The sequence below is a fragment of the Protopterus annectens genome, chromosome 1.part0 (assembly GCF_019279795.1).
Source record: "Protopterus annectens isolate FY-2018-M chromosome 1.part0, PAN1.0, whole genome shotgun sequence".
In the NCBI taxonomy this organism is placed as follows: domain Eukaryota; kingdom Metazoa; phylum Chordata; order Ceratodontiformes; family Protopteridae; genus Protopterus; species Protopterus annectens.
In genome coordinates, this window is record NC_056725.1 from 1,545,114,355 (window position 1) to 1,545,139,584 (window position 25,230).

At 44.0% G+C, this 25,230-nt stretch overlaps 1 protein-coding gene across 1 annotated transcript in view; it reads right to left on the bottom strand.

Annotated features, from left to right (window-relative positions):
• Positions 1 to 25,230, bottom strand: part of PSMB1 (proteasome 20S subunit beta 1) — a 212,799-nt gene that overhangs the window by 83,403 nt on the left and 104,166 nt on the right. The window contains exon 4 of the mRNA XM_044068016.1: positions 5,228 to 5,357. Coding sequence (XP_043923951.1) covers positions 5,228 to 5,357 — 130 coding nt within the window. The remainder of the gene's footprint in view (positions 1 to 5,227; positions 5,358 to 25,230) is intronic.

A 25,230-nucleotide genomic window follows, 5' to 3' on the forward strand; every position in this document is an offset into this window, starting at 1 on the left:
ATTTGAGGTATACTCAGTAATGCTGTGTCCTGACCCCTGTTGGCATTCCAGATACTGAATCTCTTCCACTTGGCTGAATAGGTTTTTCTGGTGGAAGGTCTGTGTGCTTCCATCAAAATCTCTTGAACAGATTTGGAAAGAGAGTTTGGTGCTGAAGTCATGGTAGCCTCCAGGCTGTCAAATGCAATGTTTTCAGGTCTTGATGTACAGTATTGTAATTGTGTTGAGTTAGGAGCAGGGGCCATAGGGTCAGAGGCCATGGCTTGGTCCGAGTTATGGTCAATAGCAATGGGTACCAGTGTTGCCTCGGCCAGTCTGGAGCTATCAAGATGCCTGTTGGTTGTTCTGCTTTGATCTTCAGTATCACCTTGGTCAGCAGAGGCAGGGGAGGGAATGCATAAATTTTTAGAGAATTCCAGCTGAAGGAGAGAGCATCCGTTTTCCAAGCTAGAGGGTGGTGAGTCCTTGTGCAGAACTTTTCCAGGTGGTGATTTAAGTGGGAAGCAGAAAGATCTACGTCCGGTCTTCCCCATGTCCTTGCCAGTTGAGAGAAAATGTGAGGGTGCAGCATTTCGTGTGGATCCATGAAATTTCTGCTCAGATTGTCCGCCAGTACATTGTCCTTGCCTAGTACAAACTGGGATTGTAAATGTATCCTCAAGCTCAGGGATTTTTCCCAGAGAAGCATTGTTAGTCTGCAGAGGGGGTAGGAATGAGTGCCTCCCTGCTTGTTTATGTACCACATGACAGTAGTGTTGTCTGTCCTTATTAGCAGATGTCCCTGTCTTAGTGTTTTTTCGAAAGTCTCGATGGCATGCATCACTGCCAGCATCTCCTTTTGGTTTATGTGCAGATGTCTTTCCTTTGGCGTCCAAAGACCTTGAATGCATCTGCCCTCCATGTGCGCCCCCCATCCATGGTCTGAGGCGTCTGTTGTTATCATTTGGTCTGCTTGAGGTCTGTTGAAAGGCATGCCTTCGTTTAGTTGACTGGCTTGAGCCCACCATAGAAATTCCTTTTGCAGACATGGAATAAGTGGGATTATGTCCTCTAGGCTGTTGCTGTGTTGAGACCATAAGTTTTTTAGATACCATTGCAGCTTTCTCATATGAAGTCTTGCCAAAGGTATCAGAAGGATGCAAGATGCCATAAAGCCCAGGGCCTGCAGGATTTTCCTTGCAGTTAGCTGGGAAAGCTTTGCTAGGCCTTTGAAGTACTCTGGTAAATGCTGCTGTTTTTCCTCTGTGAGGTAGGCCATTTGTTTTTCCGTGTCCAGTTTGGCTCCTAGGAATATAATTTGTTGGGATGGTAGTAAGTTTGACTTCTGAATGTTGACTGTGTATCCCAAGGCCTGTAGTAGATGCATGACATAGTCCAAATTCCCTTTTAAGGTTTGTTTGTTGTCTGCTTGTATGAGACAGTCGTCCAAGTAGGGGTATATTTGAATCCCCTGCAGTCTGCAGTGTGCCACTACTGATGCCAGGCATTTCGTGAGCACTCTGGGCACAGTAGATAAGCCAAACGGCAATGCTGAGAATTGATAATGCTCTGTCCCTGCAAGAAATCTGAGGTATCTTCTGCAGCTTTGTCTGATTGGGACATGCAGGTATGCCTCCTTGAGGTCCAGAGTGACCAGCCAAGACCCCTTGCCCATCATGGGAAGAAGTTGCTGCAACGTCAGCATTTTGAACTTTGGCACAATGAGAAAAGTGTTTAGAGTTGACAAGTCCAGTATGGGTCTCCACTTCTTTTCTTTTCTTGGAACAAGGAACAATCTTGAATAAAATCCCTGGCCTTGTTCCTGAGGAGGAACCCTTTCTATTGCTTTTATACTTAATAGCTTGGAAACTTGAGTGAGTGCCTCTGCCCTTTGATGATGTGGCAGGTTTGGCATGCCTTGTTTTATTGGTAATGTGTGGAAGTGGAATCTGTAACCCTTGTCTATCAAATCCAGAATCCAATTGTCCTTGGTTAAGATATGTCAGTTTTGTGAGAATAAGCCTAATTTTCCACCCAAAGGTGCTTCTCTTTGAACCTTTGTAGGCGGTACGAAAGTCAAGTCATTGTGACTGTCCTTGTGGTGTAGCTGAATTGTCTGTGCCACTTCTTTGATTTGGAGGTTGCCATTGGCATCCCCTGTAAGATCCTCGGTACTGCCCTCTACCTCAGCCATGTCTGCTTTTTCCCTTTTGAAACTTGTCAGAGCCGGGGAAGGACCAATTCTTGGAGGGCCAGTTTCTGCTGAATCTGGGTGGCTGAACCTGAAGGAAATCCTTGACTGTCTGTACTGACTTTGCTTTTTCCTCTATGGATTTCAATACATCTTGTGCAGTAGCACCAAAAAGCTTTTGTTTTTCCAATGGTGCATCCAGTAACTTTACTTTAACATGGTCAGGCAAAGACTGATCCTTCAACCAAGCATGTCTACGTATTACAGCCCCAGTCATAGCTGCCCTACATGAAGCTTCCAGTGCATCATAACCACACTGCAGAAAATGGTTATTAACCTGCTGAGTGTTATGAATATGATCCTGCAGTGCCTTTTATCAATAGGCTCAGGAGAGGCTAACTTTTTCTGTAAATCATCTAGGAGAAAATCTTGGTACTGAAACATGTGAAATAGGCAGTTAAGAGACCTCATGGCTAAAGTAGTAGAGGTATATACTTTTTTACCCCATCTCTCCAGGGACCTTGCTTCCCTGTCAGCTGGCAGTGGGTTTTTGGCAGAGGAGGAAGCCACTCCCTTGGGGCCCTGTGAAATAGTTTCTAGGTCCACAGAGTGAGCCTTAAAAAGGTGCTTGTGAGTGTCAGGGACCCTGTAATATCTGTCCGGCTTGACAGGAGCAGAAGGAAGAGAATCAGGGTTGGCACTGGAGTCAGAGTAAACATCATCCAAAACATCCATAACTGGAGGGATAGCCAAGGGTCTGTGCTGGGGAAGCTTGAGGAAAGTACGAAGCCTTTTCCTGGAGTCAGAAAATTCCTGACCCTGCCATTGAAAATGTTCCCTCATGGAATGCAGGACTTCACCAAAAGAGAAATCCTCTGGAGGGGAGGCAGAGGGAATAGATTCCTCAGCATCAGAGTCCTCGTAGGCCTGGAAGGGTTCTTCTTGGGCATTAGAATGCTCTGAATCCCCAGAGGCTTCATCCGAGGAGAGGTCGTCCGCCTGCTCAGTTCTAGGCCTTTTTTCTGCAGGTGGCTGAGAACCCCTGTCAGGATGAGGCTGAGACCCCCTGATAAGGGAAATAAGATCTGCAGCCAGAGACATGATCTGCTTATCAGATGAAGGGGCCTGGACAGGTTTAGGATGGGCCTTGGCCTGACTGGCGGCCTTAGCCCGTGCAAAGGCTTTGATGGACATGGAAACAGGAGGCCTAGCAGCCCCACGTGCAGGGGTTACCTTGTCCACAGGAATGGTGTTGGGTAGATCTAGAACCTCGGTTTCCAGGGGAAAATCCACAACCGGCACCGGAGAGATCTCAGAGACCGAAGGACGTGTTAACGCTGTGTCGCCGGCCTGGAGCGGTTGATCTACCACTTCCGAGGGGGCTGGAGCACTAGCCGAGGATTTGGGAGTAGCATCGGTAGTGGACGTGGGCCGTGGATGCCGGTCCTTGCGTTTTTTAGCAGATTGGGTTGTCGGTTGATCCGACGGCATGATATACGCAAAGGATTCACCGAAAAAGTCCTCGGCGAATTCTGCCCGGCACCTGAGAGTGCGCTTATTAAAGCAAGCACAGGCAGCACAGGCCGAGACGTCGTGGTCTGGGCCCAGGCAAGGAAGGCAGAGAGAATGGAAGTCCTTATGAGGTATTTGTTTACCACAAGACAAACAATTATTAACTTTCTCAATTTGTTCTGACATCGGCTGAGGCGAGAATAAGTGTTCCCCAACGGGGTACTTAGCTTTTAGATGACTTCGGTACTGAAAATACAGGAGCTGACCGACCGGCACTTGCAAACTGCTTCTGCTTCGGGCACCGCGCGGCAAGAAAGACTGAAGAAGATGGCGTCGGCCGATGCCTTTATACTTCAGCCGTTGTGACGTCGGAGAGGAGGCGACACCAGCCGACGCCGGACCCAGACTTTGGAATTTGGCCGACCGAGGGCTGCCTGAGGCAGGACAACCCATATGTTATGACTGCAGTTGCATTCTTGAAGGACATCTGCCAGTTATTAGGGTGTTTGGTTGAACCCTAATATTTTCTAGTATATCAAGAAAAGAGGAGTGGGAATCCTGGGGCATGGTGGGGGATCTGTAACGAGCTACAATTTGGAATGCAATTTTGCCCAGAGTTAGTTGCACTTGGATAACCTCGGATGCATTATGCTAAGCAACTAGCCTGGAGATGTGGACTGGTGTGTCCATATTACATGGCCAAAAAGTGTGGTATGAGTTATAGCCTGGTAGTGCAGGAGTGCTCTTCTGGAGCCTTGAACCAGGTTACAGTCACTGCACAGATCTCAATGCTCTCCATTTTAAGGAGTGCACTGAGTAGCATTACCCTCAGTTTTTGTTTGCCTGTTTCCTGTTATGGTGGTAAATTTGTCATTTGAGCCTTGCCTAAAAAGGCACTATTGGGGCGGCAAGAGCCTTAGCCAGTATCCGGAATCCTAGGGGTGACAGATTTAGGCCATCTCTGGCAAAGCATCGTGGTCTGTCGACCATGTCATCCCAGACAGACAGATACTGGATCCCCTTAGAATGACACTAGAAGCTTAGCCAACTGTTGAAGTCAATCATTTTGTCCTTGTACTGCGGTATCATTCTGGGCAATGACAGAATGCTACTCAGGGCTAGGGTCATACCTGCCTGGGCTACAATATCGGAGAGCTCTTCCATGTCTCTTTTCATGTAGTCCAGGGAGGTATGTCTCAGGTCGTTCACACCAACATGGACAATGACGGAGTCATATTTATACTTGTTGTGGAGTGACATGAGTGCGTGGGTTATGTGCATATCCTGGCACCAGACAGGCAGCTAACAGTAACCTTCTCCTTGTTTAGCCTGGTGAGTGGGACATCAGTGTGCCTGACTACAGTGTCACCTATGACTAGTGTGTTGGGTACGTTGTTTAAAACTTTTACAATTTTCAAATTATGTAGTCAACATCCACTGGCATTACCAGCAACTGTGTGGTGTATTTCTTTATCATCAACTTAGGAGTTTTCCCACATCCTTTTCAATCTGGAAAGAGGAATTTATCAATAAATTCACACTTACCTTCTTCGTCAAGTCCACCAATAATATTGTACACATAGTACGGGAAAAAGCGTCGAGAATATAGGATTGTAGACAACATAGCTGCAATTGCTCCACTTGTCATGATCTTGTTATTAGAATGCTTGTACATCTGTAATTACAAAGTGGGTAAGAAGGCTTCAGTAATCCTGTACAGAAGTACAGATATCTTTAGGGAATATGACCTACAAGATAATGCCTTTAAAAAGTAGTATTTTTACAGAATTCTACAACACATGCAATTTATATTCATTTTTACTCAAAATGTTGATCTTTTAACCATTAATGGGACCATTTTTACAGGATTTTACAACACATGCAATCTACATTAATTTCTACTCAAAATATTGATCTTTTAACCATTAACAGGACGTAGTTACTCTCATTAAATTGCCAGGGTTTATGTTTTAACCGCAAATTGGTGGACTTCTGAATGTGCCCACACTACCTTTTCCTCATCTGCCATTCACCGGATAACATTCTGTGAAATGTTGCTGTTCTCTGTACCACAGGATATTTATCATATGACCAGTGCTGCATTAAAGACAATGAACATGCAAACTGCAAACACATTTACCATGTTATGAGCAGCTCAAAAAGCTACCTCAAAGTACAAGTGCAATTTACACAAAAAGCTTACACACAGCCTGAAATTGCTGCTTACTTATTCTGCTCCTAAACTATTTGCCAGTGACACACTAAGGGCAGATTTTTGGTTTAGAGCTACAGTTTCCTTAAAGTAAAAGCTATTTTAGCACTACACAATGAACAAAGGACTTCAAAAATGCAAGTGTTAAGTAATGTATCTTGTAAACTGGTCAAGGATGCCTGTGATAACAATATTCATCCTGCTACTACTGAATTGTGGGAAGAGGATTTACCTACTACAATTTCCAGCCTATTTTCTGAATTCCGCCAGCAGCAGGTTTTACGGATTAATGACAAATGTATTATTAAATCACTGTAACATTTTGCGCATATTAACCTTAGTTGTTTGTGACAATCTGCACATTTCCTGCCCCAGCACAAACAGCAGCAACATCTTGGCCCAAGTCAACAATTTGTTAGAAGGTTTCTCTCCAGTACTGTACCATATGGATATGATACATCCTCTTTACCAGACCCGTCAAGGATTCATCTGTGATTTAGTCAAGTACAGAGATCTGTTGGCTTGCTAGATTTCTTAGAAACAGCTACATTAACAACTACAAAGCCAAGATGCAGTTTTTTTTTTTTTTTAAGCAAGTGGCTGATGATTAAGCACTCATTATAGAGAAATGGTTAGGCACGTCATCATAGCATTTATTTGTGGGCAGGATAATTTCTCATAAACAAACTTTATTTCTTCATGTTTATGGCCTCTAATGAGTACAGCCAAACCAGAAATTACTCATCCACAGAGTCCGTTACCTAGTATGAGTGACGTAACATTATTAGAGGAAGTCAGAGACTTTTCAGCTTTCTCTGAACTGGATGTGGATGAAAAGACAAAACAAGGGAAAGAGCTCTAACTCATAATATGAAAGACTCCCAGTGAATTGCTGAAATTTGCAAAGGTGCAGAATACCCCTTAAACTCTGAATAATCAACATGAGCTGCAGAAGCAACAGGAGATGTATGAAGGAGCAATATCCAATCACTGGATGCACAAATAGAGAGAAAAGGCAACTGTACTACTAATGCCTTGTCTGTAGACATATCAACTCCAACAGCTTAGAATTACCCAATAATTAAACAAAAAAAAAAACAGAAGTCATTCCTACCATGCCCTCAGGGCTGATGGCAACTGTGGTAGCATCTGCACATTTGTTAGGGACTACATCAGAAAGACTCCAAAGACCCACAAAGAAAACAAACTGAGCTTCAAATCACATTACCAGGACCATCTTTCAAGTTTACAGCCTTTTACGTGATATCCATTATGTCCCCTGAAATCACACAAGGCTCCTAAATGTACCCAATGAATGCCCCATTAACAATAACGCCATTATTTTTAGGAGACAAACTACCCCCTCAATAAACTGGAAAAACAAATGCATTAAATGCAAGACATGGCCAGAAGTTAAAAGATTCAAACTAAACTCCACAGACCAGATTGTTACCCACTCCCCAGGAGACAATATCCTTGACCTGATCCTTACAAATACAGCTTCCTCATTCACAATTCCTCTGGTGTCTCCTTCCCAGTTACGTCAGATGATAAACTAGTGACATTCACCTACAAAATCTCTGCCTTGAACTTCAAGGATTTTAAATATACTAGTCTCATCAAATTCTACGATGAAGTCCCAAAATTCACTTATAGCAGCAAAAGCTTATATGTACAGAAATGGAAACCAGGATTTTCCAAGATGGCTACACACTGATCAGCTTAAACTTCAGCTCTCCCAGTGACAAAAGAGAGAGACAATGGCCAGAAATTCTGTCATTTTTTGAAAAAAATCAGTTACTGGCTAAAAAGTACACTGTCTGGATGCCAGCAAAGAAGAAAATAACAGAGTCTGAAAGAAATTAGAAAGGTGAAGAGAAACACTGACTGGGAAGATTCCTGCAGCTGCTCAGCAAAAAGCAGTCCAACCTCCAACTTTGGTGCAAGACATGACTGCCAGTAATCTACAGGAAAACATAAGTCAAATGTGCTCAAAGCGGATTAAAATAAATGAAACACTGAAGGAGTATATCAACAAAAAAGGATGAAAAAATGGAAGATGCTATAAACAGACACTCTGATGTGTTGATAAAACTGCAACATCAGAGAATGAAATGAAGAAAAGACTGCCAGAACATGAAACTGCTTGAGAAGAGATGTTTAAAAAAATGGTAGAATTAGAGACATATAGAGGGAAAATCTGATTTTTGTTTGTTGCACCAGATAATTTAGAACAACAGATTAATTTTATGAAGGCACAATAAGCAACTGGACTGGTATTCTTCAGCAAGATCTGTTAATTTAACAGGCAGACTATGTGTATGCTCTAAACCTGGCAATGAGAAAGCAACTAAGCAACTAAGATCTGTATTAGTAAAAATGCAATACTACCAGCAAAAAGAGCTGATCTTGGCAAAAAGGAAAAGTGTTAAAAGTTGTAGATAGTAAAGTGTTTGTGGAAAATGATTATTTACTGTAGACCAGGCAGAAACATTTATTCTGGCAATCAGGAAATGTTGAGAGGCAGATATGAGATTCAAGCTGCTGTATCCAGCAGTCTTCGGAATACTTTATCCTGGAGAATTCAAGTCATTTTTTGATGATGGTTAAGGAAGAAATACAAACGTTTGTAAAACAAAAAGTGAGCCATCAAGCAGAAGGGGACTCTGCTTCTCATTCTTCTGATAATGCACAGAATGTAAATAAAAGTTCTTCTTAGCAAAAATATTTCGGCTTTTCTTTAAAAACCTGTTCTACAATTCCATGGAGTCAAGTGAATTTCCAGGTCAATAAAAAAGCCAAAGCACTGGTTTCTTCATGGCTAAAATATACTGTTTTCTGAAAGCATGCAAGTTTGTTTTTCACACCTGGGAGGGGAATAAAGATAGAAAAAAAGCCAATCAGTGCAAGTAGGAACACAAGCAGTTAACATGAATCTTTGCAAGGGTAACTTCAACTTGTCAGATAAGGCCCCGTGTTTGCAGCTGTCCATTTGGGACAACTGTTTCTATTAGGAGTATTAACCTTAATTATAGAATATGTACATAACTGTGTGTGTTTGTATTAGGTAAGAGGTTCTGGGGTGTTTCTTTTTTTGAGGGTTTTCATCAAAACAAAAATAGTATTGTAAAATGTGACATTGGTTGAAATGGATGCAAGAAAAATGTATAAAAGGATCAACCTGCCAAACATTAGTGAGTGCATGCATCACAAAAGCTGGAAACAGACATTTAAAAAAAAACTGTCATATACAACAGGTTCATAGGTTGGTAATAGGCTATCGGCCCTAGGGCCTATACAAGCCTAGCCATAACAATTCCCTGGCTATTTCTTCCCAAAATATTTACTTTCCTGGACCCCTGTCTAGTAGGGCGACGGATGTGACCCCTGGGTGAATTTCCTATCTCCCATCCAGTGAAGGTTTCCTTTGAAGAGGGCCAAAGAGGCGTTCTGCTTGACATGTATGGGCAGTCTAGTCCAGAGTCTGGGGAGTCTCAGGGTCAGGAACCTATCCCTCCAGCATGTTTTGATCATTGTGATGACAAGATTTAGATCCCTGGAGCTCGTCTCTCTGAGGAATTGGGATTTCTTTAAGTGTAGCATGTCCAACAGCTCTGGGTTTCACATGGCCTTGTATATTAATCAGAGATTGCCTCCGAATAGACGATATGTGACAGAGTATAGGTGGAGTTTTTTTTAGACGGTCAGCATAGGGCATCTGCTTTAGGCCTGTGATTCTTTTAGTGAGGTATTTCTGCGGCCTTTCCAGTTGTTGCAGATGTCTTGAGAGGTACATATCAAACGGGGCTTTGTAGTCTATAAAGGGTCTAATGAGGGATGAGTACAGTGGGACAATGATCTCCTTTTTCTGGATGAAAAGCCCTTAGTGATGGTGTGTGCCACATAGAAGGGTTTCCTGAATGTTGTGGTGATGTGGTTATCGAAGGCGAGACCACTGTTCACCTGTGTCCCTAAGTCTCTTATCACACTTTCGGTGTTTATAGTGTACTGCCACCTATGTGGTAATTCATGGGTACATGTTTTTTCTCCAAAGGGGATAACCATACATTTCTTGGCATTGAGCTTGAGCCCATGGCTCTGGCACCAAACATCTGTTTCTGTAAGAACCTTTTGTAGAATATCCACATCATTTGGGGATTCAATAATTGCACCCAGTTTGCAGTAATCTGTTAATCAGAGTCCCTTAGAAGTAGATACCAAACAAGAGCGGTTCAAGGACTGAAGCCTGAGGTACTCCACTTGTCTGGAGCTGGATTTGGAGTCGGCTACTTTTACTATGTGGGTTCTGTCAGTAAGCTTTTTTTTAATCTAGCAATATAATTAGTGGATTTTTGGTGAAATGTCATGAGTTTTTTGAGTGTATATGTTGTCATGACTACCCAATGATTTTAATTAGGTACGCGGAAGTGATGTCAATAGAGCTTAAATTATTTAAATGTCTGTAAAATGAGTTTGCTTGTGTGGCCTGAAGAAGCCTTTATGGTGAAAGCGCTTGCCTTCTGTATCAGTTAATAAAGTAGATGTTATGCTACTGAATGGACTATTTATTTCTGGATTTTCAACTGTGGTGAACTGGACATTGCTGTATGAGCAGTGTTTGGTGGAATGTGGCTTGTGTCGTCGTTTTACCATCAATGTCTTGAGCATATTGCCCTGCCACTCTCCCGTTGTTTTACAATTGTTTTTATTGCTTGTTTGGGAGATCTATTCACAAAGCAGCCATTGTTGGACTAATTCTGTATTTAAGCTTGCACCCAGGAATATTACCTCTTGAGAGGGTACTAGTTTTGATTTCTTTTCGTTTACTGTGTACCCTAAGCAAATTAGTAATCTTTTTACAAATGCCAGATGCTGTAGTAGAATATCTCTGTCCTTTGCTTGAATAAGGCAGTCGTCCAAGTAGGGGTATATTTGAATTCCTCTTTGTCTGCAAAATGCAATTACTGGTGCCAGGAATTTTGTGAAGACCCTGGGTGCAGTAGATAAGCCAAAGGGCAGTGCAGAGAATTGGTAGTGCAGTGAGCCAGCTATGAATCGGAGGTATCTTCTGCAAGACTGTTTGATTGGGACATGCAGGTATGCCTCTTTGAGGTCCAAAGTTACAAGCCAAGCCTTCTTTGTCCAGCATGGGCAGAAGCTGCTGTAGAGTCAACATTTTGAATTTTGGGACGTCCAGAAAAGTATTTAAAATAGACAGGTCCAGAATTGGTCTCCAGGCTTTGTCCTTTCTTGGAACTAAGAGAAGTCTTAACTAAAATCCTTGTCCCTGCTACTGGAGTGGCACTGGCTGAATAGCCCCCATGTCCATGAGAGATGAAACTTGTTTTTGTGCCTCTTGCCATTGATTGCGTGGCAGGTCTGGCATGCCTTTTGCCTTTGGAAGGGTGTGAAAGTGGAATCTGTAACCCTGAGAGACTATATTTAAGACCCATTTGTCCTGGGTAATTTTGTGCCAGTTTTGTGAAAAAAGTGCTACCTTTCCCCCTAAGGGTGCTGCCAAAAAATAAGTGCTTGGCATTGGCAGAGGAAAGTCATTGGGACTGTTTTCTATAAGGCTGTGATTTGTCTTCTCCACTTTTGGAGGTAGAAGCACCCCATATTGTTTGGGCCTGTATGAGCCCTGGGGCTGTTGCCTGCCTCTAGGGCATCTGAATCTGCCTCTTTGTGGTCTGTCTGACACTGGAAAGGACCAATTCTTAGAGGGCCAGTTCCTGCTAAATCTGGGTGGCTGTACCTGTAAGAAATCCTTTACTGTCTGCATAGATTTTGCCTTATCCTCCATTTTCTTTAACACCTCCTCTGCCTTAACACCAAACAAAGTATCATGCTGTAATGGAGCATCCAATAATTTTGCTTTAACATGATCAGGCAGATTCTATTCCTTTAACCAAGCATGCCTTCTAATAACAGAACCTGTAACAGCGGCCCTGCACGAGGCATCCAGCCACATTGCAAAGTATGTTTTCCCACTTATTTGGCTGCATGCAATAAATCCTGCAAATCTTTGTTCTCAGAACATTCAGAATTTGTCAACATTTTTTGTTTTAACAAAGACATTAAGTATTGCTGATATTTGAGCATATTAAACTGGCAATTTAAAGTCCTTACAGCCAAGGTAGCAGAAGTGTAAACTTTTTTCCCCCATCTGTCCAAAGCCCTAGAATCTCTGTCTGAGGGGACAGGGTTTCTGGCAGAAGCAGTCTTGACCCCTTTGGGACCCCGTGATTTAGTTTATGGGTCAGCAGCAGGGTTTTTGTAAAGAAATTTATGGGAGTCTGGGACCCTGTAGTATCTGTCCGGCTTAACAGGGGCAGGAGGTAAAGAATCTGGAGACAGGCCAAACTCTGAAAAAACATCTACTATGTCTAGAACAAGGAGAATTGCAAGAGGTCTGTGCTGAGGAAGTAAAAGAAAGTCTCTAAGTCTCTTCTTAGAATCGGAATAACCCTGGCTCTCCCAATGGAAATGCTCCCTCATGGTATGCAGGGTTTCCCTAAAAGAATAGTCCTCAGGAGGAGAAGCTGAAGGAATAGAATCTTCAGCATCAGAATAGGGAGGGACAGAATATCCCTGATCAGAAGAGGAATCAGAGGAAATGGAAACCTGATCAGAGGAATGATATTCAGTGTCTTGCCTAGGCCTCTTATCAGGAGGAGGACGGGAACCCCTGATCAAAGTAATTAGGTCTTTGGCCATTTTGAGCATCTGTTTCTTAGGCATAGAAGCCTGTCCTGGAGAATGCTGAACTGGTTTCCTTGTCTTTAAAACTGTTTTAGACTTTGTCTTGGATGCTGAAGTAGGCTTTATATAAAGTTGTGTAGGTCTGAAGACACCCTCAGAAGCTGATGCCTGCTCAGCGGCTCTGGACCCATCTGAGGGATTAATTTCCGAAGGGCCAATACCTTGAGTATCCAGAGGCCTAACTGTCTCCACGTGGGAGTTGGAGGCGGCCTGTGGCTCTGAGGTAGTGGGAGTCGGGGGCTGCAAAAGCGCCTCACTGAGCACCGGCGAACCGGCGACTGGCCTAGAAGAGGCTTGGTTGTCGGTTTTGGACCTTGGATGCTTGTCCTTGTCTTTATCCTTGCATTTTTTATGAATTCCGGTCGTCGGTTGTTCCGACGGCATTATGTAGTTAAACCTTCTGCCAAAATAATGAAAAGCAAAATCGTACCGACACTTAATAGTGCGTTGGTTAAATCTAGCACAAAACCGACAACTAGCAACGTCATCAGTACCTAGGCAAGGAGTACAGTAAGAGTGGAAATCCTTATGGAGGTATTTGCTTCCCACAAGAAATACAATTTTTTCTGACATCGGTCTGGAGCAAGAAAAAAATTTCCCCAATGGGGTACTTAGCTTTATTGAAGACTTCGGATTTGAAATTTGATTTCGAAAATTTCAGGAGTCGGCCGACAGTACAGTTTTGTACCTAACATAAATGTAGATGTCCGATAGGTATGCATCTGCAGTCCTTACATATGGGTTTGTCCTGCCTCAGGCAGCCCTTCGGTCAGCCGGATTCCAAAGTCTGGGTCCGGCGTCGGCTGATGTCGCTCCTTTCCCCGTCAGAGCGCCTGGGGTAAAAAAGCGTCAGCCGACGCCACCTTCCTCAGTTTTTCTTGCCCCAGATGCCAGGTGCCCTCTAAAGAAGGCTAAATTTGGAGAAAAGAATAAATTCCAATCATGCACAGCAATAAAAAACAAATAAACCATAAAAGATAACCCCAGCTAGCTGAAAAGAGGGATAGTTACCCAAAGAATACCACTGAGGGGTAGGAGGGAGGGAAAACCTGACTGCAGATGCATACCTATCGGAAATCTACATTTATGGTAGGTACAAAACTGTACTATGTCCTTCAAGGATGCATCTGCAGTCCTTACATATGGGTAGAATACCATAGCCAAGCTGGGGGAGGTAGGACCTAAGAAAAGGATGGTGTAGCTAACATGCCCTGCAGGACTGCAGTAGCAAAGCCTGCTCTGGATCTGGAATATAAAGGCAAGTTGTAATGCTTGGAAAATGTATGCACAGAGCTCCATGTAGCAGCTTCTAAAATGCCCTTTGTAGCCACCCCTCTTAAGAAGGCTGTGGAGGTGGCCGTTGCTCTGGTGGAATGAGGTCTGATGTTAGCTGGCACAGCTTTTCCATGAAAGGAGTAACAGAATCGAATGCAATTTCCTATCCATTTTGAAATTGTTTGTTTGGAAATTGCTTTTCCTTGTACACCGGCAGCATAGGCTACAAACAGTTGGTCAGTTTTTCTGTAAGGCTTAGTTCTGTCCAAGTAGTAGCGCAACTGTCTGTGAATGTCCAGGGTATGCAGAAGTTTCTCTCCCTTATTTTGTGGGTCTGGAAAGAAAGTAGGCAGGTGGATAGCTTGGTTTAGTGAGACTCTGGATACCACCTTTGGCATGAATGAAGGATTGGTTCTCAAAGAGACTCTGTCCTTATGGAAAATGAGAAATGGTTGTACTGCCATGAGGGCCTGTAACTCAGATACTCTTCTTGCCGAGGTTACGGCCAGAAGGAAGGCAGTCTTCCAAGACAGGAATTGCAGTTCTGAAGATGCTGCTGGTTCAAAGGGAGGCAGAGTTAATTTTTCCAACATGAAGTTAAAGTCCCATGCAGGCACTGGAGGTCTCCTTGGAGGGTTGATGTTTTTTATCCCTCTTAGAAAATGCCTTAGCAGAGGATGAGAAAATACAGGTGGATCAGTGTTATACTCTGCTGAAATAGCTGAAGCATGAATTTTTATGGATGAATAAGAAAGGCCATTATGGAGCATTTCAGCCAAGTATTCAAGGATATGTGGAATGCTCATCACTGTCACATCCTGACCCTTTGTGGTGCTCCAGGTTCGAAATCTTTTCCATTTTGCTGAGTATGCCTTTCTTGTGGAAGGCCGCCGAGCTTCCATGATGATATCCTTTACCCTCTTGGTTAGTTTATCCTGGCTAGGAGTCCAGGTATTTTCCAGGCTGTCAGCTGCAAGGTTTTTAGACTGGAGTGTAGAGTTTTGTAATTGTGCTGTGTCAGAAGTAGTGGCCATTGTGGAAGAGGCCACGGTTTCGTGCGTGACATGCTCTTTAACAGTGGATACCAGTGTTGTCTTGGCCAGTCCGGGGCTATCAGAATCACTTTTGGTTGTTCTGTCCTGATCTTCAGTAAGACCTTGGTCATTAACGGAAGCGGTGGGAATGCATATACTGTTAGAGCCTTCCAGCTGAAGGACAGGGCGTCCACTTTGCATGCTTGAGGATGGTATGTCGTTGTGCAGAATTTCTTCAGTTGATGGTTGTGGGGGGAGGCAAAAAGATCTATGTCCGGCTTTCCCCATGCTTGTGCTATCTGAAGAAAAATGTCTGGATGCAACATCCATTCGTGTGGATCCATGGTGTTTCTGCTTAGGTTGTCCGCCAGCACATTGTCTTTTCCTGGTATGAACTGGGAATGCAGCTCTATGTTGAGTTTTAGGGAAAGTTCCCAAAGATTCATTGCCAGCCTGCAAAGAGGGTAGGAATGGGTACCTCCTTGCTTGTTTATGTACCACATAACTGTGGTATTGTCTGTCTTTATTAGCAGGTGACCTTGATGCAGGAAATGTTTGAAGGCCTCGATTGAATGCATCACTGCCAGCATTTCCTTTTGGTTGATGTGAAGGCGCAATTCCTTTTGTGTCCATTGCCCTTGAATACATCTGCCCTTCATGTGTGCTCCCCATCCATGGTCTGAGGCGTCCGTTGTAATGGTTTGGCTGATATGAGGCTTGCTGAAAGGTAGACCCATGTTTGACTGGCGTGCTTGTGCCCACCACTGAAATTCTTTTTGGAGGCATGGGATGAGGGGGATCAAAACTTCTAGGCTGTGACTGTGTTGAGACCATAGACTCCTTAGGTACCATTGTAGTTTCCTCATATGCAGCCTTGCTTGTGGAATCAGAAGAATGCAAGATGCCATGAAACCCAAGGCCTGCAGGATTTTCCTAGCAGTCAGCTGGGTTTGTGTTGTCAGATTTCTGAAATAATCTGGTAATTGTTTTTGTTTTTCTTTTGTGAGAAAAGCCATTTGGGTGAATGTATCCAGCTTCGCACCCAGGAAAATTATTCGTTGGGATGGAACAAGTCTTGATTTCTGAATGTTGACTGTGTATCCCAAGGCCTGTAAGTAGGCGGATGGCATAGTTCAAGTGTTTTACCAATGTTTGTTGGCTGTCCGCTTGTATAAGGCAGTCGTCCAGGTATGGGCATATTTGAATCCCCTGAAGTCTGCAATGTGCAATTACTGATGCCAGGCATTTCGTGAATACTCTGGGTGCAGTAGATAAGCCAAAGGGCAATGCTGAGAATTGATAATGCTCTGAACCTGCAAGAAATCTGAGGTGTCTTCTGCAACTTTGTCTGACAGAGACATGCAGGTATGCCTCCTTGAGGTCTAGAGTTACCAGCCAGGACCCCTTGCCCAGCATGGGAAGGAGCTGCTGTAAGGTCAGCATTTTGAATTTTGGCACGATGAGATAAGTATTCAGTGCGGACAAGTCCAGAATAGGCCTCCATTGCTTTTCTTTTCTTGGAACAAGGAAAAGTCTGGAATAAAATCCTTGGCCTTGTTCTGTATAAGGAACCTTTTCTATTGCCTTCATTTGTAGTAGTTTGGAAATTTGCTTGAAAGCCTCTGCCCTTTGATTTGGTGGCAGGTTTGGCATGCCTTGTCTTATTGGTAATGTATGAAAATGGAATCTGTATCCTTTGTCTATTATTTGCAGTATCCATTTGTCCTTTGTAATACAGTGCCAATTTTCTGAGAATAGTGATAGCTTTCCGCCCAAAGGTGCTTCCAATTGAAAGGTGCTTCCAATTGAGCCCTGGTTGGCGGAGTCAAAGTCAAGTCATTGAGTTTGTCCTTGTGCAGCAGTGGAAGGTCCTGCACTATCTCTCTGGTTTGGAGGCTGCCATTGACGCCCTCTGTAGGAGCCTCGAGCTTGCCCTCTACCTCTGGCACGCCTGTTTTTGCCTCTTTGAAATCTGTCTGTGTCCGGAAAGGACCAATTCTTAGAAGGCCAATTTCTGCTGAATCTTGGTGGTTGGACCTGGAGAAAATCTTTGACTGTTTGTACTGATTTAGCCTTTTCCTCAAATTTCTTTAAGACCTCTTGAGCCGTGGAACCAAATAACTTTTGTTTTTCCAGTGGTGCATCCAGAAGCTTTGCTTTAACATGATCTGGCAGTGTTTGTTCCTTCAGCCAAGCATGCCTACGTATGACTGCACCTGTCATTGCTGACCTACATGAAGCTTCCAATGCATCATAACCACACTGTAAGAAATGGTTGCTAACCTGCTGAGAGTTATACACCAGATCCTGAAGCGCCTTGCGGTCTAAGGGTTCAGGCGAGGATAGTTTTTTATGCAACTCATCTAACAGATACTCTTGGTACTGTATCATATGGAATTGACAATTTAAAGCTCTCATAGAAAGAGTGGAAGAAGTGTACACTTTTTTTACCCCATCTTTCTAAAGCCCTGGATTCCCTTTCAGAAGGAAGTGGATTCTTGGCAGTGGTGGTTGCAACCCCTTTAGGGCACTGTCAAATAGTTTCTGGGTCAGCAGAGTGGCCCTTGTAAAGGTATAGATGTGAGTCAGGGACCCTGTAGTACCTGTCAGGTTTGACAGGAGCCGGAGGAAGGGAGTCAGGGGAAGTACTAGACTCAGAGAATACATCTTCTATAACACTTAAAACAGGAGGTATAGCCAAAGGCCTATGCTGAGGTAAATGTAGAAAAGTCCTTAATCTCTTCCTGGAATCAGAGAATTCCTGGCCTTGCCAATTGAAATGCTCTCTCATGGAGTGAAGCGTCTCCCCAAAGGAGAACTCTTCAAGGGGGGAGGCCGAGGGAATAGATTCCTCTGCATCAGAATCCTCGTAGGCCAGAAGGGCCTCCTCCTGGTAGTCTGAAAGGGCAGAGTCATCCGAGGCCTCATCTGAAGACTGGGGATCTGTCTGCTCAACCCTGGGCCTTTTGCCTGGAGGTGGTCGAGAGCCCCTGTCCGGATGTGGCTGAGAGCCCCTGATTAAGGAGATAAGGTCTTCAGCCAAACTTAAGATTTGTGAACTGGTAGTGGATCCCTGAGGAATAGCCTTGGGAGGTAGAGTTTTTGTCTGTTTAGCAGCTTTAGCCATTGTAAAGGCCTTAATGGACATGGATACAGGAGGCCTGGCTGCCCCACGTGCTGGAGTAGTTTTGTCAACAGAAATGGTGTCGGATATTTCCTGAGCACCGGTTTCAGAAGGTAGTTCTATGACCGACTCAGGGATGGCCTCCGGTACCGAAGTTGTGCGGTGTCGTCGGTCGGAAGCGGTAGAGCTTCGGCTTCAGTAGAGCCCGAGACACTCGCGGCAGGCCTAGGCGTGGAGTCGGCCGAAACCGCGGACCGCGGGTGTCGGTCCTTATCCTTTTGTTTTTTGGGTAAATGAGCTGTCGGAATCTCCGACGGCATGATATAGCAGAATTTTTCTCCAAAACATTCCTCTGCAAACTCTGCCCGACGCCTAAGAGTGCGTTTATTGAAGGAAGCACAGGCTGAACAGACCGAGACGTCGTGGTCTGGGCCTAGGCAGGGTAAGCAGTAAGAGTGGAAATCCTTATGAGGTATTTGTTTCCCACAAGATAAACAATTATTAACTTTAACCGTTTGATCTAACATCGGCTGAGGCAAGAAAGAGTCCCCAACGGGGTACTTAGCTTTTTTGAAGTCTTCGGTATCTGAAATCACAGGAGCTGGCCGACTGGCACTTGCGAACTGCTTCTGCTTCGGGCACCTCACGGCAAGAAAGACTGGGGAAGATGGCGTCGGCTGACGCTTTTATACCCCAGTCGCTCTGACGTCGGGGAAAGGAGCGACATCAGCCGACGCCGGACCCAGACTTTGGAATCCGGCCGACCGAAGGGCTGCCTGAGGCAGGACAACCCATATGTAAGGACTGCAGATGCATCCTTGAAGGACATCTGCACTTGCAAACTGCTTTTGCTTCGGGCACCGCGTTTCAAGAAAGACTTAAGAAAATGGCGTCGGCTGCATCTTTTATACCCCTGGCGCACTGAAATCAGGGAAGAGGCAACAGCAACCGACGCCGGACCAGGACTTTGGAATTCAGGTCGACTGCGGGTAGCCTGCCAGTAGGATGACCCCAAGTGTAATGACTGCAACATTGAAACACAATGAACATCTAGGGTGGACTTCTGAGGAAATAGGAACTAAATTTACATATTATTCCCCAAGGTACAATGAAAATCCATGGTGGTGGTGCTGCAGTAGCGTTGTCGCCTCACAGTAAGACGCTGTCTGGTTCGATTCTCAGCTAGAGCGTCTTCTGCGTGGAGACATGCGTGAATGGGCGTACCTTCGTTGAAGGTTGTGCATCAGGGCTGGCAACTCGGCACGTAAAAATCAACTGCCAATCATTAGCAGCACGTAAAAATCAACTGCCAATCACTAGCGGACCGGAGTTCCGCTGTGTCGACCCCCTAACCGGGAAAAGCCAAAAGACACAACATTCCCCAAGGTACAATGAATGGGCTAGACTAGACAGAAATATATTTCATAGGAACAAGTACATTTAAATCGAGATCACATCCAATAACTATTTCAGATCATGCACCAGTAATAATTATGAAAACTGCAGAGTAATGAAGCAAAAATAAGACAGTCGAGCTTCCAACCTACCTGTTAAAAAGAGGAATTTAAGAAATAAGTAGGGGAAATTATCCAGATGTTGTACTCCAGAAATTATAGTTAGTGAGTCAGATAAAATTAAACTGGAGTTAAAAAAAGATTTGTGTAACAAAAATTATGGGTCTGACAAAGGTTAAAGTATTGCAGAATAAGGGGAAACTCAATGAGGAACAACTGCAGAGTGCTAAAGAGAAAATAAGGGAGTACCTGGTTAATATGCACAAGCTAGACTGCTCTTAAGCAATTTTTTAACTCCAGAGCACATTTTTTGCACAATGACTTAGGCAGCAGAAAGGGTTGTTTCCAAACTAAGGAGCCCATAACCAAAATAAATAAATAAACAAAAACAGAGAGACTGTAAGGGTATTAAAGATATTGTGGAAATTTTATGATAATTTGTAAAGCGCATAGAAATAGAGACATAATGAAAAAGCTCAAAATGGAAAATTTTTGAAAGACTTAAATATGCCAAAGTTAGGTGCAGATGAGGCTCAACAATTAAGTTAGGAGAATATAACATAAGAACAGTGACATATAACCAATGTGCAAGAAAGTCTCCATGGGGGCCACCATGGAAATCTAGTACCAGACAGCTTAGGAAGAAATGACTGACAAACCAGGATGCTTTGCCAGAGATGGCCTACATCTGTCTTACTTGGGCTTCAGGTTTCTGACAAAGGCTTTTGCCTCCGCCATAGTGCTTATTTTTTAGGACTACCATCATAAAAATTTTAACAAAACACAAATTAAAGGTCATGCTACCCAACATTAGGAGTCTAAACATGAAACTGCACTCATTGCAAGCATTCTTAAGCCTGAAGATGCTGACACTTGCGCAGTCACAGAAACCTGGTTCAAAGCTGTGGAGAGCATCCGAGCCTTACCTAGTTTCTCATCCTATCATACATTCAGACCACCAACTGTGGGCAGCAAAGCCAAAGGAGGTAGAGTTTCAATATACATTAAAGACGTACACACCTCCACGCTGGTCAAACACTATGATGCACAGGAAACACTCCAGGTGCAGTTAACCACTGACAAGACCCTATTCAAATCATAGCTAGCTACAGGCCCCCAAATGTTTCTCAAGATGCCCACTCTGCCTATCTGGACCTCTTCAAATCTATCAAGATTCAACCCTTTACCCTTATCCTGGGCAACTAACTACCCAAACATAGGCTAGAAGAACTACTCATGCCAGAACACAAATGCCCACAGACTCCTTGATTCTGTCAATGCAAACGGCTTGGAACAGCTAGTCAATACCCCCACAAGAGGTGATATCTTGCACTTGTTAGTAACCAATATGAGTAACCACTGCAGCATCCCTACAGTATCATCCTTCCTGGTAACATCAGACCATAAAGCAGTCACTTTCAAAGTCACTATCTCCCCTGAACCCTCTAGCTAAGGGCAAACAAAAAAACTTCTCCAAAGCGGATTACAACCTCCTGAGGGATGGTATAAACAGCTTCACAGCTCCCTCCCCCTCTGTAGGAATTGGCACCAATGTCCAAATCTACACCAAAGTACTACACGAGCATTTATACAGATGAATGGAATCAGGAATACCAGACAGAACAAAATCATCCTCTGTAAGGAAGAGTAAACCTATCTGGTGGATATCTGCAATAAACAAACTCTTGTTTTTGTTGTTTGTCTTTCGGCTTTTCCCGGTTAGGGGTCGCCGCAGCAGAACTCCGGTCCATTAATGATTGGCAGTAGATTTTTTATGGTGCCAAGCTGCCAGCCTGATGCCCAACCTTCAACGAAGGCACGGCCATTCACGCATGTCTTTCGAACACCACTCAACCGCAGGGGGGACATGCAGACTCCACACAGAAGGCACTCCAGCCAAGAATTGAACAGGAGAACCTCTTGCTGTGAGGGAACAACGTTATTGCTGCACCACCGTGGCTTTCAGCAATAAACAAGCTCTATAACAAAAAAAAAAAAAAAAAAAAAAATTTTTGCTGCCCAGGTCCAAGATGCAGGTGTCCAATTGGAAACAATCTCTCCTTAGCCTGAGCAAGCAAATAAAAGCACTAGTGAAATCCTTCAACGCAAACTGAGTCCAAATTAGCCAGATCTACTAGAGACAGTCATAAGGTCTTCTTCACATACGAGTTCAATCTCAAAGGAAGCACCCAGATCTGCTCAGAACTGGTGGTCAAGGACACAACATACACAAATGCTATAGATATAGCCAACCTGCTGGCCGACAAACTCAGCAAAAACTTCACCCCTCTTTCCTCCATCCGTAAACCAGGACATCCCCAGTACCGGTCTCCTTCCCCTTATATTTAGGGAGCAGGTCATCACTGCCCTCTCAGAGACAAAAAATATAGCCTCCATGGGACCCAAAAACATTACAGGCTGCATTCTACATAAACTTAGGCAGGAACTTGCAGCACCATTAGGTGCCCTATTCAACCACAGCCTGAGTACTGGCTTTGTCCCAGCTGAGTGGAGGACAGCCTCTGTCATCCCTTTGCACAAGGGTGGAGCGCCCACCGATCCACGAAATTATAGACCCATCAGCCTAACTAGCCTGAACTCCAAGGCCATGAACGTATTATCACGGACCTCATAACAAGGACATTGGCAACCTCCAAACATTTGACCCACACAGTTTGGCTTTGTCATGGGGAGGTCATGTCTGTTAAATTTGGTTGACTTCTTTGAGACAGTCACCAAAGCCATGGACAAGGGGAAAAGACAGTGCACACCACCTACCTTGACCTGGCCAAAGCCTTTGACACTATTCCCCACTCAGGCATAATAGATAAACTCGCTCAACTAGGCATCAATCCGTATGTAACCAGATGGGTAGCAAACTTGGTCACGGATAGAATCCACCTAGTCAAAACAGGGGTAGCCACCTCAAGCAGTAGACCCTGTAATGAGCAGCATACCCCACGGATTGGTTTTGGGGCCTCTGTAATTTGGGATATACTTTTCTGAGGTGCAGGCCAAAACCAGTGGGTTATGGCTGACCAAGTTTGTAGATGACTGCAAGCTGGGTGCTGTTAATTCCCCTAGTGATGTGGACATCCTCTAAGAGGGTCTCACCCAAACAAATGACTGGTGCCAGAAACATGTCCTCAAGCTGAATACCAAAAAAGCATCATCATCCCCTTTGGGGACAGTGACATCCCCACAAATTATCACATTAATAACAATGTCCTAAACACGCAATCAGTTGTGAGGGATTTGGGCACCCAGGTTGATAGCAACCTGACTTCTGACCACCATGTTGCTCCTGTTGTACGGAAAGCTTTCTACATGGTCCAAATCATAAGGCTACCTCATCCAGGGACAGGAAGGTCATAAATCCCTGTATTCGTCTTTTATAAGGCCCATTATTGAGTACAACGCCCCTTTCAGCATGTACCTCGCACAGCACGTGCAGCAGGTGGAGGAATCCACAGAGGTTCCTCACCAGGAGAATCCAGAGCCTCAAACATCTACTATACAGAGAGAGGCTACAAGCCCTGTCCCTTTACTCAGTTTCATACAGACTCCTCAGAGGTGACCTCTGTCGGGCATACAAAGCAATCTCAGAGCCCGCCTTGATGGGACTGCTGCATATCCGCAAGTCAAGCTCCACTTGAGTAACCCACACACGCAACCTCAACCTGGTCTGTGACATCAGCAGGACTTGTTGGCGGGAGATTTGCATCCCATCTATGGAACAGACTCCTTCTCCACGTCAAGCAGAGTACCTCATTATCCCTTTAAGCACAACCTGGATAACTGGATGGGAAACAGAAAATACACCCCTGGGATTTCTCCTGTGTCCCTGCTTTACAGGGGCATTGGGTACCGACTTATCTAAACATGGGCTAAACTCTTGGCAAGACTTATAATGTCCTCATGGCCAATAGCCTAGTAACTTCCTATGATCCTATGAATAGATGGCATTCCGCGCTTGGAAGCTAGCAGGAAGAAAGTGATAAAGATCTGGAAGGTTTTGTTTAACTGTATTTTAAAAGAAAGGGAACCATCAAAATCCTGGGAAAAGCTTTAAAGACTCATCAGATCTGGCTTCATACAGGCCCATTTCAATTTTAAACCATGACTATAAAGTGTTTAAGCCTGTAATGGCTAAAAGAAAGGCAAAGGTGTTGCCAAAACTGACATATGTGGATCAATGTGGTTTTGTGGAGGGAAGGCAAACATCTGACAACATTAACAGAACAATCATGATCCAGAGGGAAGCATAATATGTAAGAAAGTGCTGCTGTTGATGGGGGGTCTTGATGCAGAGAAAGCATTTGACAGAGTAAGCCTGGATTACAGGAGTAGGACAACAGAAGCATTTGCATTCCCTGCTACAATAAATAGAAGTTATGTCCTTACCATAACGTTCCATGTGGAGTGTTCATCTCGCCTTTGTTCTTACACATGGGTTCGGAGCCGATCCTCGGCTCCGCGCCGGCCTCTTGCAAGCTCTGCATCGAGAAGAAGCTCGAGACAATCTAATACCCACAATCCCCCTCTGCCTTTACCTCAGATCTAGTTTGCAAGCAAACCAATCTCCAGAGAGAGCACATTCATGCTTACATCACATATGTCCAGAAATAAGAATTTATACATAACTATATATATATATATATAGTAAGACAAAAAGACATATATATACATATATATATATATATATATGTCAACTATGTACACAATAATTGTAGAAGCAGTAGCAGGATGATCCTGGCCAGGCATCAAAGAACGTTCTTCTTAGGGCGGGAGGGTGGGAATGTAAGAACAAAGGCGAGATGAACACTCCACATGGAACGTTATGGTAAGGACATAACTTCTATATGTGATAGTGTTCAATCTCGCCGTTTGTTCTTACACATGGGTAGCGTCCCTAGCTCCTTGTTCCTGAGGAACTCACGGAAGGACGTTCTTGAGCACAGTGGAACCAAAGGCTGCCCTGTCCCTAGAAGCCTTGTCTACCTTATAATGAGAAATAAATGTATGTGGCTTAGACCAAGTAGCAGCCGCACAAATAGCGTCCAGTGGTAGGCGGGCTGCATGAGCCAAAGATGTAGACACTGACCTTGTGGAATGTCCTTTGGGTTTGTGCAAAAGAGTTTGATTTGAAGAATCGTAGACATAGATTATACAATCTGTTAACCACTTAGAAAGAGTTCTTTTGGTAACTGCTAGTCCTTTCCTGCTATCAGCAAAGGCCACAAAGAGTTGATCAGTTTTTCTGTGATCTTTTGTTCTATCCAAGTAAAATCTTAGTTGTCTGTGAACATCTAATTTATGCAACATGTACTCCATTTTGTTGGAGTGATTTTTGAAGAAAGTGGGTAATTCAATGGACTGATTAATATTGTTAATAGAACACACTTTAGGGTGAAAAGATGAATTGGTTCGAAGAGAAACTCTGTCAGAGTGAAAGATCAAATAAGGGTGCTTGATGGAGAGAGCCTGAAGTTCAGACACTCGCCTAGCGGAAGTAATGGCTACCAAAAATAGAGTCTTCCAGGACAAAAATTTTAATGGGCAAGAAGAGGCAGGTTCAAAGGGGGGCAACATTAATTTAGATAAGTTTAGACTCCAAGGTGACGTAG